The sequence below is a fragment of the Mycetomoellerius zeteki genome, unplaced genomic scaffold, assembly GCF_001594055.1.
Source record: "Mycetomoellerius zeteki isolate Tzet28-1 unplaced genomic scaffold, Tzet1.0 scaffold267, whole genome shotgun sequence".
Taxonomy (NCBI): domain Eukaryota; kingdom Metazoa; phylum Arthropoda; class Insecta; order Hymenoptera; family Formicidae; genus Mycetomoellerius; species Mycetomoellerius zeteki.
In genome coordinates, this window is record NW_017257246.1 from 439,952 (window position 1) to 459,314 (window position 19,363).

Here is a 19,363-nt window from a genome sequence, read left to right on the forward strand (position 1 = left end):
AAATCAATTGAATTGAAGTTGATTAAATTGATTTTATATCAATTTCAATGAATGTTTGCATCAAATTCTTATAGTTGAATATTTTTTTCTGTTTAAATAGATTATCTGGTAGAAATTTGTGCAGTTTGACTGAGCACTCAGTTAATTATTATCTAGTACTACTGATTTCTCTTTATAGTACAAAAATACTACGTAGCAACTTTAGTTTAGGGCAAAATTAGTTAAAGCAGTTTTACTAGGCAATATCTGGGTCAATTCTGTACAAGAGATTTTGTATCAATACTAAAAATGTAATTGTTTTCTACCAGTTATAACTATGCAGTGCTCATGTCATATGTATACGCATATTATTGCGATACGTGTATAACTGAATATATTTTTGTTATATATAAAATTGTTAATAGTTAAATATGTGTGAAAGTAGTGAACGCGTACGAAAATGTAGAGCAAAGAAAAAAAAACTGAAAGAATTTAAATCATTTACAGCATGTATGACTATCACAAAGATGACAAAAAATGAGATTAGAAGCAGTAAATATCAAAGATTAGAAATGACAAATGAGTCCCACAGAAATGAAATATATGTGAGTAGTGAAGAATTTTAGTATAGATACTTTGCTTATTTTACTTACGTTAATATAATATTAATTTTGTGTAGAATAATTCAGATTATGTGAATGACATAAATGAAGAGCCGCATGAAAATTATACCTTCAATTTAGAGTCTAATAAAAACGATTTTAATGAAATAGAGGAACTACGGAAATGGTTAGTATCATTTAGAATACCTCATCTGCACAGTGATAAGTTATTACAAATATTAAGGCATCGATTACTGCCAACACTTCCAAAATCTACAAAAACATTTTTGCGCACAGACAATAGACTTCAACCTACTAGAAACCGTATACTATAATGTACAGCGATTTAGGATTGATTGAAATTTAATTGATATCGTCATGTGCCTTATATATTTCTTGTTCCTATTATCTAAGCATTTTCATAATGCCTAAACACACAAATAAGAAATCGTACATTCTAGTATTATTGTTCTCTTACTACTTAGTAACTGTATTCAGATTTTGAAATTCTTTATTGTGCAGTAACTGCGAGAAAAGCGTTACATCGTGATTGGTATTCTGAACAATTTTGCTGTTTTAATTACTAGATAAAAGTCAGTACAACTTCCCAATAACCAATCGTATACTGCATAAAATTTCTACCAGGATTACACAGTACAAAATTTGTTGTTAAATTAACACATTCTACATGTCCCAAACGGTCCACTCAAATTTTTGTGTTAATTTAATATAAGATGAATATGTTAGAAAGTAATACAAATATTATACTTTAAATTGAGAAGCGCCATAACGGTCAGAACGTTAAGATGTTGAACTATTGTAAATTCATTTAAATGAATTAATTTCAGAAATGATAATTGCTTGCCGATATGGTTGTCGGACTTTCAACGCAATCAAATCTGAAAATATTAATAATCCCCCCAAATTTCCCAACTTAAAAACTGTAATAAACTTATAAGGTCTCGGTAGTCTAAAGGCTTAGGACGCTCGCATTATTTTTCGCAATAAGTTTATTACAGTTTTTAAGTTGGGAAATTTGGGGGGATTATTAATATTTTCAGATTTGATTGCGTTGAAAGTCCGACAACCATATCGGCACGCAATTATCATTTCTGAAATTAATTCATTTAAATGAATTTACAATAGTTCAACATCTTATAACGTTCTGACCGTTATGGCGCTTCTCAATTTAAAGTATTATGTTTAACATTAGTGGTCTTTCAATCTTATTATTACAAATATTATATGTATAAAAAAATTTACACAAAGAAGTGTAATACTTTGACACAATTTAAAAGCAAATTTTATGTTAAATTGACACATTTATAATGTTAAATTTAACTGAAATGTTACTTTGACATTTTTAATTTAGGCGATGGTTTGTATTGGTGATATGTAATATATAGATTTACTAGATATTTACTGTTATAAAGAAAAAAAACGCAAAATATCTGTACCTTTTTACATATAAAATATATAATTAGCTATACACACACATAGAACATATTTCTTCAGTAAAATTAACATTTATAATATATTAAATTAACATACATTTTATTCGTTTATTCTTAGAATTTATATTTTAAAACATTATTCGGTAATTATTTAGAATACGGGCCTCATCTTCGATTGTTGTCGAAATTGGGCTCATTCAACGCGTTTTTACTCAAAATGAAAGAATCTAGCAAAAAAATGCGGCGATCGGCCTCGTAAACCGAGATATCAAGCGTTAAAGTTCGAGATTTTAGAGGTTTTAAGATATCTGTCATCTCGACTCGGGCTATGTTTGGCGCTTACAGCGCTTGTAAGCATCAATTGTCCTTGTTTAATACTTAAAAATAACAAGGATGAAATGACGCTTAAAGTGTCGTGGGCATCAAAACGAACACAGTCTTGATATAACGCTATGTATACGTTCTGCTTTAATTACACAAATTCACTTCTTTAAAAACAAATTCTCTGCTTCACAAACAAATTCACTGCTTTAAAAATATAAATTCACTGCTTTAAAATCACAAATTCACTGTTAATGCAAAGAATTTGTGTGCTTAAAGCAGTGAATTTGTTTTTTTAAAGCAGTGAATTTGTGCAATTAAAACAGAACGTATATACATAGCGCTATATCGAGTCGGAATGACAGATATCTTAATTTGTAAAATCTCAAACTTTAACGCTTGATATCTCAGTTCACGAGGCCGACCGCCGAATTTTTTACCCAGATTTTATTTTGAGTAAAAACGCGTCCAATGAGCCTAATTTCATCAAAATCGGAGATGAGATCCGTATTCTAAATAATTACCCATTATTTTTATGTTATTTGTTTACTTATCTATAAATTGTGTTATTTTAACATTGAGAAATGTTAAATTTTAATTTAATACAAAATATTCAAATAACACAATCACATTATGTTAAATTAACATTCGGATATGTTGAAAATTCAACACAAAAATTTTAACGAGGATTCGTTTTAACATAAATAAAAAATGTTTTTTACCGCGTAGTTGTTAAAATAATCCTTGCGCTGATTAAAATTATTCTCATAACGGTTTTTTTAAAGAGTGAAACACATACATATTCTGATTTGTTCTGATTTTATACATAGCTGTCGATGGTTTCGATAACGTTAACATTTTCAACGAAACATTTTGAAACTTCGTACGTTATCGCAGTGACGATGAGTGTTTCAATGACGGTCTTGTAAAGATTTTTTAAATTTTTTTAATGTGTAATTTATATTATATTAGAGGATTTACGGGTTATCACCGAGTCTTCTTTCATGGTCGATGTCAACGTTTCGTGAACCATGCTGTTCACTTCATCAGGGCGAGGGGTGCACTGATACAGTATCAGTGCACCCCTCGCCCTGATGAAGTGAACAGCATGGTTCACGAAACGTTGGCATCGTCCATGAAAGAAGACACAAATCTTGATAAATATATGATTTTTTAGAATGTCACGAATAATTTAGTAAGCTAGAATCTAAATATTATCTTGGCATATATTTTCACATATTTTATCCTTCTTGTATGTTTTATGTAAATTTATTCATATATGCGATAAAATTAAATTAATTAAATTATAATTCGAGAGACTACAAACGTGATATGTAAATTCACATGAAATTATTTAGAGCACTCAAGATCCAGCTTTGAACGATATAGGCATTGTTTCTTATTATTTATTGATTTTATTGTATTCATATTTTACGGTCCTAATAAATCGTTTATTATAAATTAATTTAATTTAAATTAATTAAATATTTAATCCATGTGTTTCTCTAATCTATTTTGAAACCGCTATTGTAACTGCTATTGTTTGTATATTTCGGAATTTCAGAATATAATGGATACTCGCAAGGATACATCGATTCACTCCAAAACAAAGTTTATTATTGTAGAATACCATTTAAATTTGAATAGACAAAATTAAATCAACAGATAATTAATTTATCTGATTTTATATTGTTAACAATAATAAAATCGCTAAACACATAAAGATATAACTTGATCAAACTTCAATCCCAGTGAACACAAGTTACATGTAACATATCTGTTTATAGTTGTAATTTCTCACTCAACAATATAATTGTAACATAACACACTCGTTATATTACGATTATATTGTTGAGTGGGAAACTAACAGATACGTTACATATTACTTTATGTTCACTGGGATACCTGTATTATTTTATTAATATGAATAGATAATCAATTTTTTCTTATTTTATACGGAAGGAAAGATTGAATTACAGACATTGAGTTATACATACAGACTGTGTTTCGTTTCACGCATGATGCGCATGATACATTTTTTATTCTTGTTATTCATCGAATGTTAAACAAGGATAAATGATGCATTATGCACATCATGCGTGAAACAGAATGCAGCCACAGTGTTACTTTAGCGGTCGATTCGATAACCGCCGACACGTTATCATTTAGATTATAAAGGAATTACGCGATAATAGAAATGATGATAAAGAAGTTACGATAAAGCATTTTTATTTTTTTATTTTATCTAATATTATATAATCTGCATTATCTAAACAAATTCTAAACTTATTTTAATACATAGGGGAGAGTGGTCTAAATCGGACCTATTTGCAGTTTCTGCTCTCTATAAGGCGTAAATAAAGTCCGATCGTAAAATCGAAGCTGCTGTTGGAAAGATCATTTAATTCTCTTTATTTTTGCTTGAGATTATTTTGACGTATCTCTCACCTGTGTTAAACTATAATAGAAAGAGCGTTTTTACATTTTCCAATGGTTCCAAATCGGACCATCCCCTTGTTCAGATCGAAAACTCTTATTTTTATGGATTTTTAGATAAAATTTTAAAATATTTTAATGTATTTCTCTTAGTATTGAGTAAAAACGAGCAATTTGACAGTCAAAGATAAAAGTTTTTTCGGAAAAAGAAATTACTGACTATTTATATTATTAGAATTGAAATCAATAAAACTCAACTAATCTGAGTCTGATGACTCATGATATTTTACTGATTTAATTGCTTGGACCAGATCTGGTCAGTTAATCATCAGTACTACAACCAGACTTATAAGTTATTCACTGTACTGTTCGATTTGGACGGGTCCTTTCGAACTTTAGAACAAATTTTACAATAAACTGCAAAAGTGATCACGAAATGCTTGATATTTTTAAATTCTACACTCTTTATTATTTTAAATCTAAATTATCTTAAATCAATTACTTTACAAATTTTTAACACCTTTTAAATAATGATTTACAAGGATTTTCTTTTTTAAAAAATTTTCGTACGATGACTGAAAATACATATTTGCCTCTATTTTATGAATGTTATGACAGAGAACTGTCAAACTGCTATCGTATGCTCGGTGTCTTATAAGGACTTTACATTATAAATAGTACGCAAATCTGCTTTATATATAACCGTATTCATTTAAATTAAAAAGGTCCTATTTGGAACACGGTCCAATTTAGACCACTCTCCCCTATCTATAAGAGATATGCATCTCTTAGATTTAGATAGTGATCGATTTTTACACAATACTTACTTAAAAATTGATGAAAATAAAAGAAACGAACCCTATCAGCCGTTCGGAATAATCAATCGCTAGTATGACAACATATTGTCAAAGTTACAAAAGTCCGTAAGAATCTTTTACGGCTTTTATATCATTCTATTAAAAAAAGTTACATCGTAGAGAAAAAGGACGATATAGAATAAAGCGTACTTTTGTTATGTCCTAATCTAATTCAAAATAAATATCAACGGTCAACGTCGCCAAATTTCAAAAAGAAAAAGGAGAAAATTATTTTGTTGGCAAAACTGCTTACTTCATGAAGATTATCACTGTTAACGACAGATAGCGCCAGAGGCACGTGCGGCTTTTCGAAGCTTCTTCAAACGGCCGCTTGGTGTCCGTCCAGTCGTCCGTGGTATTCATGGCTCGTTCTAGACATTCTAGAACTGACCGCGCGGTGTTTACTAAAGTGTTCACGATCAGTAACAGTGACCGGTAATCATCGGCAGCTAGACTAGACGTTTCCGTGATCGATTCCGCGCGTTCTGGCCGCGCGGCGCGGAACAGTAACATCACGGCTACGCGATCTTTTCGCGATCTTTCCCCGATCTTTCCGCGATCTTCCTCTGGTGAGGACAGTCGGTCGCGTGACACGTTGCGTTCGGCGATTCCCGAACCGCCGGAACGGTATCGCGCAGCGTCAATGCGGCTCGGCGGCTCGTCGATGCGCGGACATTAAATTTCACCCTGCCGGACAGAGGGAGGCATTTGTGTGGGAAACCATCGGCGGCGGCGAAGAGGAGCTTCGGGCTCGGCGACGCCGGTGGAGGCAGAGACAAGAGGCAGTGGCGGTGGCGGTGACGGCGGCGGAGGAGGAGGAGAAGGAGGAGGCGGGGGGAAGCTGTTCATCGAACGGAACAGCCGCGCGCGCGGAGGAGCGGCGATACGGAGCGGAGGAGCGCGGCCCGAGCTGCGTTCGTTGTACGGTTCGTGAAACGGGCGCGGGCATATCACGGGATAGGAGGAGGCGGCGGCTGGCGGCGATTCCTTGGTAGGTAAGTTGTCCGATATAAGTACGTGCGGCCGTCGGCGTCGACCGCCGCGCGGCGTTCGACGCCGACGGCCATCCCGATTCGCGCCGAGGCTCGCGCGGAATCGGAAACTCACGGACCTCGCGAAACGGAGTTCGCTCTACCTCTCGGTAGAGAACGGCGCTTGCCGTTCGCCGTTCGCGCTCGACGATGAATGACGTAGGCGCGAGGGGTGTGTCGGCCCGTGCGTCTCTATTCGCAACGGCGTCGCGTCGCGACGCGACGTGGCCCACGCGACGTTCCGTCGCCGTCAATCGCCGTCGGCTTGAATGGTGCACGATAGCCGCGCCGATGACGCTCCGTCGACAACGAGTCATCGGACTCTACGTTTCACTCTCCCGTTCGACTTCGAACGGGATCCTTGAAATTCGTACTCCCTCCTCCCCGAAAATGTCGCCATTTGCACGGCCCTCTGTCACCGTCTCTGGACGCGCGGGCTACCCCGTGATGAACTTGTTATCGCGCTCGCGTATCTCGAGGCTCGAGCTCTCTCGGCGCGCTGACTCGATCAACACGATGGGCGGTGATCGACGCTTCTCGGGTTAAACGTCGTCGCGCTTGGCTAATTGTGCTCGCCCGTGCATCGCGGAACCGCTGCGTTTTCAACCTGTCCCTCGCCTCGTACGGGTCTCGTATTGGCGCGCAACGGCTTCCGTTGTGTCGTGTCGGGAGTAGTTTTGCGTATTTCGTCGTTAATTCCGCTAGAATTCCGATCCGTGACGCGTCCTGGTAGCTGTAGGCTATAGATAGATTTATAGAGGAGAGAGAGAGAGAGAGAGAGAGAGAGAGAGAGAGAGAGAAAGGTATAATCATCGCCTGTTTACGATAATTCTCATGTTTTGATGATTCACGTATTCTGATATTTTCGATTGTGTCCGTTAATGATTGCCGCAACAACAGGTTTTAGGGACCTACATTCGATCGAGACTGCTCGAGACAAGCCGCTTTAAGCAAGAGCATAGTGTGCGAAGTGAACACGACGGATCGTCCAACGTAGATAAAAATTAATACATGTAAATAAAAACGCGACATAAAAAGCTCTCTAAAACTTTTAGAGTGAATCTCACTCTTAAAAGATTTTTTTTATTCCTGCACTAAACTGCACTACAATTTTCTTTTTTGCTTTTGCCAAATATCAAACATATATCTATCTCACTTTAAGTTCCAAAAGTCTATCCATAGAAAACAGACCTAGAGATTGAAATCGAGCTATTTTTTTTGTTCTTCAAGACTGGCTCAATTTTCACTCGTGCGATTTTACTTCAAAGAATTTAGAGAGAATATTAAGCAAGAATAGCTGATATAATCGATGATCGTGTATATCCGTCTACTCCGCGTGATCAATTGTGTCTTTTCTTTTTATTGCCTCTCCCTTTTTTTTTCTTTCTTTCTCTCGGTGGCTGTTACTTTCATTTCTCGTAACTAATAGCGTTTCAGGACGCTCGCTCACTACGACGGGCGTAATCTGCGATTAACCATGACGTCATTGCGTTAAGTGTCCGCCGTCGTCCGGCCGGTCGAGCGTCCGACGATAATCCACGTTTGCGCGTTCGTTTTGGCGTGTGATGTCAGCGTTATTAAAGCGACAGATATTCAATGGCATGATGCCATTTTATTAAAAGTCGCCTGGCCGATCGCCGACTCCAGCGGTCATCGTTGAACATCGCTTCCAGATCGACATGACCGATTTATCGTCGTCGTCGTCGTCGTCGTCGTCGTCGTCATCGGCGTTATCGATCGCTCGTCCCTGATAATTATGTACTCTTGAATGATAATTCGACGAGTGAACTCGAAGGAAAGATCAGCTAGCTTGGGGCGATATTCGTAATCCAATCTTATATTTAAAATCATCTTAATTACGATCTTGAAATGTACACAGCGAAAAATGTTCTGGTTGAACCAGCTAAAAGATCCAACCAGAATTTTGATGAGGCCAGAGATGGTTATGATAATCAGAAATTCCGTTTGGCCTCACCAAAATGCTATTCTGATTGGGTCTTGTTGTTTCTATTAAAACATTTTGTGGAATTATTTTAAATTTATTTTGTTGATTTTGGATAGAATCTTGAAATTCTAGATTCTTCACAGATCTATGTTTTATTCCTGAACTAGTGTTTCTTATATTATACTCTTTGCACTTCAAATGATATAGATGTATATTTGATTTTTGATAAATACGTACTGAAAAAATTCCTGGTTAAAAATAAACAAACCAGAAGATTCTGATCATATCGATAAAAATTCTAGTTATCTCCAAGTAGAATTATATAATAGATTTAACTAGAAAATTCTGATTTATTCATTTTCAATCAAAATTCCAATTAATACAATCAGACCCTTTCCAGTGGAGAAACAAAGTGCAGCAATAAAGAAAACAAACCTTATACTCAGGATGATCTTAAATTTAAAATCAAATTACGCTTACCATTCCTAGAGATTCGGATACCAGTTGACTAATAAAAATTGCAAAAAAGGAGCTTTGCAAATGTTTAAGATTCTTTAATATGATTGGGTTGTATATTTAGATTTAGGAACTATCAGCAAGAGTTAGAAACTATTAACAAGAACTAATCATATTAAGAAATCTTAACAATAGTTGCAAAGCTGTTTTTTTCTACTAAACGCAATAAAACATGAGGCTTGGTCTTTGTCGCTGACTGGACTGTTCTAAAATTTCCTATCTCGCTTTAGCCAACTTCAAATAGCTGTTTCATTTGAAGTATAACGAGCGAATATGCTAGTTCAGCTACAAAGAACAGACCCATACAACTCAAATAAATCAGCTTGAAAAACTCGTATCTCTTCGGGCCGGCGAACAAGTGCGAGTGAGACAAGCACGTGTGCAGGTGCACACGAATGCACGCACGTACGCACGTACGCACTGCGTATAATTCCATACGGCTACAGATTGCGTAAGGGATCACTAATCATTGTATCATACGAGTCCCCGCGTCGAGCGTCGCAACAATCGCACGGACCGTTTCGAGCCTTTCCCTCATTTTTTTTCTTCGATCACGGTCGCTTCTACCTTCTACATGCAGATCGATCATCGGGTTAAAAAATAACAGGCCCGAGATAGAGACAGTGAAATTGACAATGGACCGTTGAATCGATGCGAGATACTATCTACTGATTAATCGTGGACTCACAAAACGCTCTTCGTTGTTTCAGTGCCGCTTAAAGTGAAGGTGAGGTAGGAAATCGTTGTACCTCGAGCACGCGATTCCTGATACCTGGAACGAGAGAAAGAAGCGAGATTAGCTGACGGAAAACGCGCGGATCGTCTTCGACTCCGTCCCTGGTCCCTCTCTATTTTAAGACGAGGACTCATAGACTCGCGCCAGTAAGCGTAGCGAACTCGGCCCGTGATCGCTTTCATTCAGCTTGCGGTGAGACCCGCATTGTCCCGTTATCGTCGAAGATAAGCGTTATTTACGAATAGGACGCGACTTCGGGAAGATGGAACTCTACTGATTTGAAATAGAAGTCGCTGTTGTTGCTTCGATTTGCAGTTATAGAACTTCGCCGAGGTACGGCCGCACGAACGGCTGCGAATATACAGGGAAACTGATGATTACTTCTCTCTAAATTCTTTGAAGTGGAATCTCAGACCTTACACACAACAAAGGAAATATTAGGAATAGCTATAATTGCTAAAATTTCGATCTATCAGAACTGCGTATTCCGGTGTAACTGGTTTCTTTTAAGTTGAAATCTTAAAGTGCAGGACCTCATTCTAAAGAGTGAAAATTGAGCTAATTTTGAAAAAGACTCAATTTTCAATCTTTAAGAGTGAAATTTCGCTGTTTAGAGTGAGATTTACTCTAAAAATTCCAGAGAGTTTAAAAGCACATAGTGCATAATCGAACCAGTGATTTACATATTATGGAAACCTGTCCCTTCGTCTGCTCGAAAAGATCATTGTGGTCGAGCATTCGTTGTTCACGGAATTCACATACCTTGTGTTCCTGTTGACGTAACGTTCTTTTTTTCCGATGATTGCCACTTGGTCAGTATCGCGGCCAATATTACGGCACCGTATCATGCTGTCAACGAAGCCAAACGCGCGTATACGCGAGGGACTTAAACGAAGCCACTTACTCCGAATACCTCAACCCCTTAACATTAATTACCATCAATTCGCACCGAGCCACCGTTCACGGTCGCCACTGCATTTTTTTTTCTGATCGATGTTTCTAAACTGAATTCGGTCAAAGTATATCGAAAGTACATACATACATCTTGGTTGACGAAAGAGAATCGTTGTCGAGCGTTCCTTGTACTTGGCAACATTTCAAATGACGATACTCTGCGAATACCAGGCGTTATTTTCACGTTAGGTATCGTTTGTATTTACTACCGTAAATCGTAAATATAGGTGACTTGGGACAGTGCAGGTAACTTGGGACAGCATGTATTTTTGTTAAATTTAATTGTGATATTCATCCACACACACACACACATGAGTCTCTAAAGAAAGTTTAAGTTTTAAATTTTCTTTAGTGACTTATGTGGATGGATACCACGATTAAATTTAACAAAAATACAAGCTGTCCCAAGTTACCTGCACTGTCCCAAGTCACCTACATTTGCAGTAGTTATTATTTTTTTTATGTGTATGTATAAAATTAATTATAATATATATAAATATATATAATATATCAGTATCTCTTGTAATCAATATTAATATTTATCTAAAATAAATATTAATATCAATTTTATTATAATTAAGATCAACAAATATTGATAGCAATGAAAATATATGTATATAAGCATGTACAAAAGTAAAAATAGTTGCTAAATATAATACATTATGATGAGATAATCGACGAATATAAATCTCAAACGTGTAACGCAGCGCCGAGTAACAGAATATCAAGATTCTGGTCTATCTCACATTAAGTCCACGGGATTATCGATTACTATTCCGACAGAGTATCAGGGAATACAAGACACACACATATATATATAATATATACATAATATATATATATAATATATATATAAAATCATGTGGAGGGAAGAATTTTGGTCCTTGTACAATCGGACGGGTTCAATTGTGTTTCGCGCTTGCGTGCTACGTAATCCTGCGGTCAACCATCGTGCTTTTTTCTCTCTTTCTCGTTTCTTTTATTCACTGTTGCAGCGGAAGTGCACACGCATGACGCACGTTTTCCGGAGCGGTAACCAATCGGAAATTCAAGTCACAGGCGCGGCGAAGCGAATCAGTCTCGCTGATAAGCGACTTGTCAATTTGCGACTTTCGTGAGTGATCTCCGTCGTGTATATCGATCTCGATGAGAGAACGACGTTGCCAGACGAAAGGGAATACATTTCGCGAATTAGAACGCGATGTTGCGGTCACGACGTAACGATGTTCACGCTAGCGAAACATCCAGCGTGGGATTTCCGGCCGATGGATGGATGACGAGGGAAACGCGGCGTGAAAAGGAGAAAAGCGTGATGCCGTAGGATGAGGACGCGCGTAGCCGGGTGCGAGAGCGTTGCGTGGTGCGATGCACCGGTACTTGGTGTAAGGAAAGCCAAGCGGTGAACGACCGTTGACACAGATCCCGAGCTGAGCGAACGTCGCGGCGAGTAAAATAGCCGGCACAGTTGAGCATTCTATTTTACATCGTTAACATCGTCGGGACGACGCCCGCTGCATGAGTAATTAAGGGAAAAAAAAGGGATCGAATGACAGACGTGGAACCTCCGAAACCCCCTCGAATAAAGGGAACCAGGGAAAGTCGTAACGCGTACACGGTGTTTGCGTCGTTGCACGCACACGATTCCCGGTAGGGCCCCGCAACTTTATTGATCGCACACCGGTAAGGTGTCCATACCTCGCACCGGATTCGGGAGAAACGAGTATAAATGCCACTTTCGCGTACACGAAACGGCATGCTTCGGCGAAACACTAGAACAGACCTTCATTGCTTTCAGTTTTTAGTCGTTCTGGTCGATTCTATTCTTCATTGTTCGCTGTTCTTAGAACAGACGCGTTAAGAAGTATTTAATTTGCCACGCGAAGCGTTTGTTTATTTAATATTATTAGAAATTCAATTCATTAATATTAATTTAATATCATTGAATCGATATTAATATCAATTTTTAATATTATTGAATTGAATATTATTAATATTTTTCTTTTTGATGCTTTTGCGCGTCCCTACTTTTAATGCCTATTACGCGGTGTCTACAATGGAGTAGTAAACCGTAAGAAATTGACCGATCATAGTCAAATGTGAGGAGAATAATTGACTATGATTGATCAATTTCTTAGGACCATTCAGACTTGCATAGCTGCATAAACGAAGCTGCATGCACAAAGAAAATTATCCAATCACATTTTATATACGTCCTTATGGTAGAAATTCAATTGTCTGTATAATTGGATAATTTTCTTTACGCATTTGGTTATGCAGCTCTATGCAAGTATATATAAATAAATCCTTAAGACTTGTTAGTAAACATCCACTTTACACGATTTGGAATAAATAACGTCGAAAATCTATCCAGATTTTTGCTAGCTAGTGATGATATTAGAACGTTATTCTTTACAGTTGCCGGTACTTGTACGAGGCTCGAAGATGGCAGATACGAGTCAACAAGCATTGAGCGAGCCACACACGAACGGAGTGGTGGACGGTTTGACGGAAGATGAAAAAAGCAAGATGAGACCCGCCGATATCGATGCGGTAAGTTTCGTGGAATATACGGCGATTCAACATTTCTTCAAGAATAGAAATCGAGGAAAGTTTAAATTCAACGGTTATTCGAGTTTCGCCAGAAAGGCTTGAAAAGCAAACGAATTACTTCAACCGTGTAAATGTGTTACAAGAGAATTCTATTCATTTACAGGATATGAGAGAAATGGAGAGGAGAAAGAGGGTCGAGATGATGATGAACTCACGAATCTTCCGGGAAGAACTGGAACGTATAATTGAGACACAGATGAGGGACGGTGCTGGGCCCTCTGGTCTCCTGCAACAGATCTCTGACATGATGGGTGCACAGGGAGCTCGATTTAACGGCAATGTGTTCAAAAGTTAGTCCTGCTCCGTTTGAAATTATTATTCCTTGAAAACGCGCCCTCCTCCCTCTTTTTTTAGTCTGACATTATTCTGACTCGGTTCATTCTGAAATGTGCAGATTCGAATTGCGTCTTGCCTATCAACGACATTCGCGGCGTGGAAAGCATGGGATACGCCAAAGGCGAGAAATTGTTGCGATGTAAGATGGCGGCGGTGTTTAGATTGCTGGATCTTTACGGATGGACGCAGGGCGTCGGCGGGCAAATAACTGCCCGTCTTAATCAGGACCAGGAGCACTTTTTGGTGAATCCTTACGGGCTACTCTATCACGAGGTTACCGCCTCGAGTTTGATTAAGGTGGACATGCAGGGCACGATTGTCGAGCAGGGGACGACGAACTTTGGCGTGCACATCACTGGTTTTCAATTACACTCGACAATACACGCTGCGAGACCCGATATCAAGTGTATTATTCATATTACTACTCCGTCCGTTACCGCTGTAAGTAAACGTTTCGTCTCTAGTTTCTTCACTCTGCGATGATCCATTTCTCGTTTGTCTCGTATATCTCGTATATCTTTTACGAGCGTTTGCATATTATCTTCAATTGCGTGATGTCACTTTAATAGCGATTGATGATGAACATTTATTAGCTCTGCTTTGAAAGGTATTGACTAACGCACGCGCGATATGATACGTAGGTTTCCTCCTTGAAGTGTGGATTGTTACCAATCGGTCAAGAGAGCATAGTGATAGGTGAAGTGAGTACCCATCAGTACATAGGAGGTTCCGTCGAGCCAGAGGAACGGGAGAAGATCGCTAGAAATCTCGGGCCGATCAATAAGGTCATGCTCCTGACGAATCGCGGCGCCCTTTGCTGTGGAGAAACAGTGGAAGAAGCGTTCTTTAACGTTTACAATACCGTAGTCGCCTGCGAGACGCAACTGAAACTAATGCCCGCAGGTGTAGATAATCTAAGCCTTATCAGCGAGGAATCGAAGAAAGCTATATTTGAAGCGTCGCGAAAACCGCCGATCCCGCAGCAACAGAGCTCAGCGGTAGAGTCGTCCGCTCTCGCGGAGAAACTCGAGAAACGCTGGAGAATCGGCGGCGCCGAATTCGAGGCCCTTATGAGAATGCTTGACAATGCTGTAAGTTTGTCCTAGAGAACTATTCGTCACTATAATACTTGTATCAGAGTTTATCTGAATATCGCGTTTCTTCTTTTTTCTCAGGGATTCCGTACGGGCTACATATATAGAAATCCACTTGTAAAGGGAGAACCCCCGAAACCACGAAACGATGTTGAAGTTCCACCGGCCGTATCATCTTTAGGATATCTGCTTGAAGAAGAAGAATTATATAAGCAAGGGTAAGTTTCTACTTCCCTTCGAACATATTTTGCTTCAGGACTATAGAATGAGTCAATGCTTAGCTAATTTTTCTTTTCTCAAACAGGCTGTGGAAGGGCGGACGTAAAGGCACAGATAGATCCCGTTGGTTAAATTCGCCAAACGTTTACCAGAAGGTTGAAATCCTGGAAACTGGAACACCCGATCCTAAAAAGATCACCAAGGTAGAAGTCATTACTTTTGAGAATAAGACCGACTAATTATTTACCGCACGATTTCGCTCGAGGCTAAATTTATTATAAGCAAGCATTCATATTTGGCAAATATAATCGCGTATTGTGGCTGCTAATCGGATTACGACTTCCGTAATAACGAAGGAAAAAGGAAAGCTTTAAATGTGTCAAGTGCAAAATTAAATAGTTATGACATATTAATATACATATTAATAGTTATAACATATTGATATACAAGTAGAACTGTTTATTTATTACATTAACTTTTTAGAGTTTTTGATTTGAGAATATAAATCTGTTTCAGATTTTTTGATAAATATTTCCTTTTGCCATTGTACTACAAATTTAACTTTAAATTTAAAAGAAAACACTTTGTCTCGATATTAGATTTTCGTGAATTTAATATTACGGTAATGTTATTAATTAAGATTTCGTAGTTTGTTTTCCGTGAATAATAACTTTATTTTATCGAACACTGTTATTGAAGATATTTTTAGCGATGATTAAGAAAGACGAATGCGCATATTTACGGCCGTAAATACTATAGATAGTATATTCATATATGCAATGCGACATAAAGCATTGGTTATTCCATTTTGTTAGCAGTTAGTTGCATTTTACCACACTGTGTTATATAGTTTTATCTTGTTTTTATCAAATTTTTTTATTCAATTTAATTTTATTATGCAAACACATACCAATATGTGGTAATTTGATTATTTATATCAATTCCAAGCATTCCAACTTGTGCTATTAATTCTTAACATGCTGATACGTTAAAATGTACTTTTTAAATTATGTAATTATTTTAATCATGGCAAATGTCTCATTGAACAAACAGTATAATATATCATTATATTGATGTTGATTACTGACATATATATTACTCTTTTTAAACTATAGATATAAATCTAACTCTTGTTACAACAGAGCTTCATTGATTTTATTTAATAAAAGCTTATTAATGCAATATAACAAATTACTTAAAGTTTAAAGTTGGAGCAAAAATCACATTTTCTATGCTATGGCCAATGTGTTTATATGTGCCTGTGTGTATGTACACGCGTACGTGCTTTATGTGTATAAGCATTGGTCACTATATTATACCTGATATTAACGAAAAAATATATATATCATCTCTGTTATTTAAATTATAATGCCAAAATTTTGATGCACAAATTTTTATCGACATACATACAATGTGTCTCACAATATGAAAATTATTGACTAATATGAATTATCATTGCATTATTCCTTATTTTATAGACACAATTAAAAAATGTAATATTTTTTATTATGACTATCTATATTTCGACAAAGATTAATGTCATGATTAGATACGTAACTCATTTTTTCAAGTCGTAAAAAAATGTTTTCTTATCATTATCACTATTTAATAAACAAAAATAAAAAATCTTTTATAATAATGTATAAGAATAATAATAAAACACGCAAAACGAAAGACAAAACGAAAGCGGTTAACATTTCCGCAAGCAAAAGTTACGAAACATTAACGTGTTGAATTCCAGTCAATCGTTAGTATAAGTATCTTTATATATATATATATATATATACACACACACGATATTAACGACTGTTCTTCTGTAGCTTCTTGATGTTTAAATAAAGTTATACGTGCTGTTTAAAGAGGATTATATCAACTTTAATGAAACTTCAACTTTAATAGCGTTCCAAGTACTATTCTTAGCCTATAGACGCTGCTACGTTAATAAATTTAGCGCTTTCTATAATATGATGCGAAGTTATGTGTATGTTGTCGTCTACAATATATTTATTGACACTAATTATATTATTTTGAAACATCTATTTTGCGAAATTACTCCCTATCAAGAGTAATTTTATGTGTAATCTTGGGGTAAAAATTTCGTACATTTAATAAAAGTGCAATAGAGTTTTATTTTATTTTATTACTGTGTATAAGGTATAAAATAATAATTTAATATACAGTACTGTATTTTGCTTAAGCACGTTTCAAACGCACTTTTGCCACAATAGTTATAAAAGATATGTATAAAACATATACAAGTGTTTCTTCGTGACTCTGTATGAATGTGTGCCTGATCTCATCATCAAGATTTTGTTGGCCTGGTTACACAGAGCCCACTGCATTTACAAAACCAGATCAAGTGACCCTTCATATTTTGCAAATCTAAGCTGTTTCCTTAAAACTAAATGTTAGGCATAGCAATTAATGTTGTTAGATTGCCGAATTGTACATTTGTAGCAGCATTGCATGTAATTGTATTGAATTTTGTTTTGAATCACTTTAGACATTGAATATATTATACAGTTTATGTAAAATATGGATTGCAACATGGTACATAGCTGCAATAACAAAATTATAATGTTAAAAATATGTTTGCTAGGTTTAATTATTATGGGATAATCTATTAAAAGAGGAGTGAAATATATGCAGCAGGCACACATAGCATGCAAGAGTCTTACTTTATGTTAACATAGTTGCTTCTTACAATAATTTGAAGAGGGTCGACTAATGTTCTGGTTTTGTGTGCAGTGGGTGTCTGATGGATCTCCTACCCATAGCAGCACACCAGTCAAGATAGACGGTGCTCTTCAGTTTGTTCCGAAAAATACCAATCCAAAGGAGTTCAAACAATTACAACAGCAGGTAAGTATTGTCAATTATATTTGCATCATTCCCTATTTGTTTTTGTTTCTGCTCTTTTCGAATATCAGCTAATTTGTATGGGAACGTACAAGTTTGATATACTTCGTCTCTCTAGATTAAAGATTATCGACGAGCAGAGAAAATATCGGCTGGTCCGCAATCCCATATATTGGAAGGTGTATCATGGGAGGAAGCTAAGAAAATGCAGGTACACAAATTTAAGCATCGAATCTTCTTGATTTAAACCAATTTAGATACATCCCATTTAATAAATTTAGCAATAAAAAAAACTTCCCGTTAAGTAGCAATAATCACATACTGTTCTGGTTTGAATTTGAATTGAACGATAGCATCTTTCTGACTATTAGTTACTTTATGAATTCCTGCAGAAAATATGTATGTTATCTTTAACTTGCATACTCGTTGTTTACAAGGACGCGACAATTAGTGGTACCGGAGAACAAGTAGTTTTAGTAGGAGCCGCTAGTAAGGGTATTATACAGCGTGGTTTCCAACACAATGCGATGGTGTACAAGACACCTTATGCCAAAAATCCTTTCGACGCCGTCACGGATCAAGAATTGGACCAGTACAAGAGAGAAGTCGAACGCAAACAAAAGGGAGATCCTTGTTAGTTCCATTCGTCACTTTTCTTATCCAATCTTTTCCCGTATTTATGCATGCGTCTTGTATTTGTACCCTGTATCTTAGAATACTCTGTACCCACTTAATGTTCACCGAAATGGAGCCATTAATATTACCTATTCTGTAAATAGACGATGAATCACAATCAGAATCCGAGGCCTTGTCATCCTTTAACATCAGTCGCGCGACGCATGAATCCAGCACTGCCAAGAGTCCTATTCAGTCACCAGTTTCTGTTACTTCGGAAACAGAGGAGGAGAGTAGAGACGGTAAATTTATGTGTTTAATTCACGAATGGATTTCCATACATATCATCGAATGTACCACATTTTGACCTTTCAATATATATGTACAGGGTGTTTCCAAATTAAATGGCAAAACTTCGGGAGCGTGTAGAGGAGTAAAAAACTAAGAAAAAAAGTCCTATAGACATATGCTCGTTTTTGCTCCGTTTCAGAGAAATCGAAAAAAAATGTTTACATTTCTTGCCATATCTAGCACCGACATATTTGATTACATTTTCCACTTTCTGTTATGAATTTGTCAGTCGCTCTTTGAAAGCCTTTAACAGTAGATGAATTTTGTCTTTTGCAATATGCCGCGTACGTATTCTAATAGTGAATATGCTGATATGGTTTTTGTATACGGTTTCTGCAACGGTAATGCTTTAAAGGCGGTGCGAGAATATGCACGACGATTTCCAAACAGAAGAGTGCCAAACCGAAGAGTGTTTATGTTGACATTTAATAGATTGCGAGAGACTGGA

The 19,363-nt window shown here is 36.8% G+C and overlaps 2 protein-coding genes across 14 annotated transcripts in view; one reads left to right on the forward strand and one right to left on the reverse strand.

The window, feature by feature from the left end:
- Window positions 1-6,018: 6,018 nt before the first annotated feature.
- Window positions 6,019-19,363, forward strand: part of hts (adducin 1-like protein hts) — a 23,359-nt gene continuing 10,014 nt past the window's right edge. For 2 of the 12 annotated variants that reach the window (XM_018450134.1, XM_018450138.1), the window contains exons 1-11: window positions 6,464-6,644; window positions 13,247-13,381; window positions 13,545-13,731; window positions 13,836-14,218; window positions 14,419-14,868; window positions 14,953-15,089; window positions 15,176-15,293; window positions 17,839-17,952; window positions 18,068-18,160; window positions 18,387-18,582; window positions 18,729-18,866. In XM_018450134.1, the coding sequence (XP_018305636.1) occupies window positions 13,274-13,381; window positions 13,545-13,731; window positions 13,836-14,218; window positions 14,419-14,868; window positions 14,953-15,089; window positions 15,176-15,293; window positions 17,839-17,952; window positions 18,068-18,160; window positions 18,387-18,582; window positions 18,729-18,866 (1,924 nt within the window). In that variant the 5' untranslated portion in view covers window positions 6,464-6,644; window positions 13,247-13,273. The other 10 variants (XM_018450128.1, XM_018450127.1, XM_018450135.1 and 7 more) reach the window with 10 other exon arrangements.
- LOC108724031 (uncharacterized) lies at window positions 8,033-11,009 on the reverse strand. 2 transcript variants are annotated; one of them, XM_018450162.1, is made up of 3 exons: window positions 10,640-11,009; window positions 9,830-9,913; window positions 8,033-8,427 (listed from the first exon to the last, which is right to left on the reverse strand). In XM_018450162.1, the coding sequence occupies exons 1-3, from the start codon at window positions 10,723-10,725 to the stop codon at window positions 8,331-8,333; spliced, it is 267 nt and encodes an 88-aa protein (XP_018305664.1). In that variant the 5' UTR covers window positions 10,726-11,009; the 3' UTR covers window positions 8,033-8,330. The 2 variants fall into 2 exon arrangements, with proteins under 2 accessions (XP_018305664.1, XP_018305663.1); XM_018450161.1 differs by lacking the exon at window positions 10,640-11,009 and having other exon boundaries at window positions 9,830-10,074.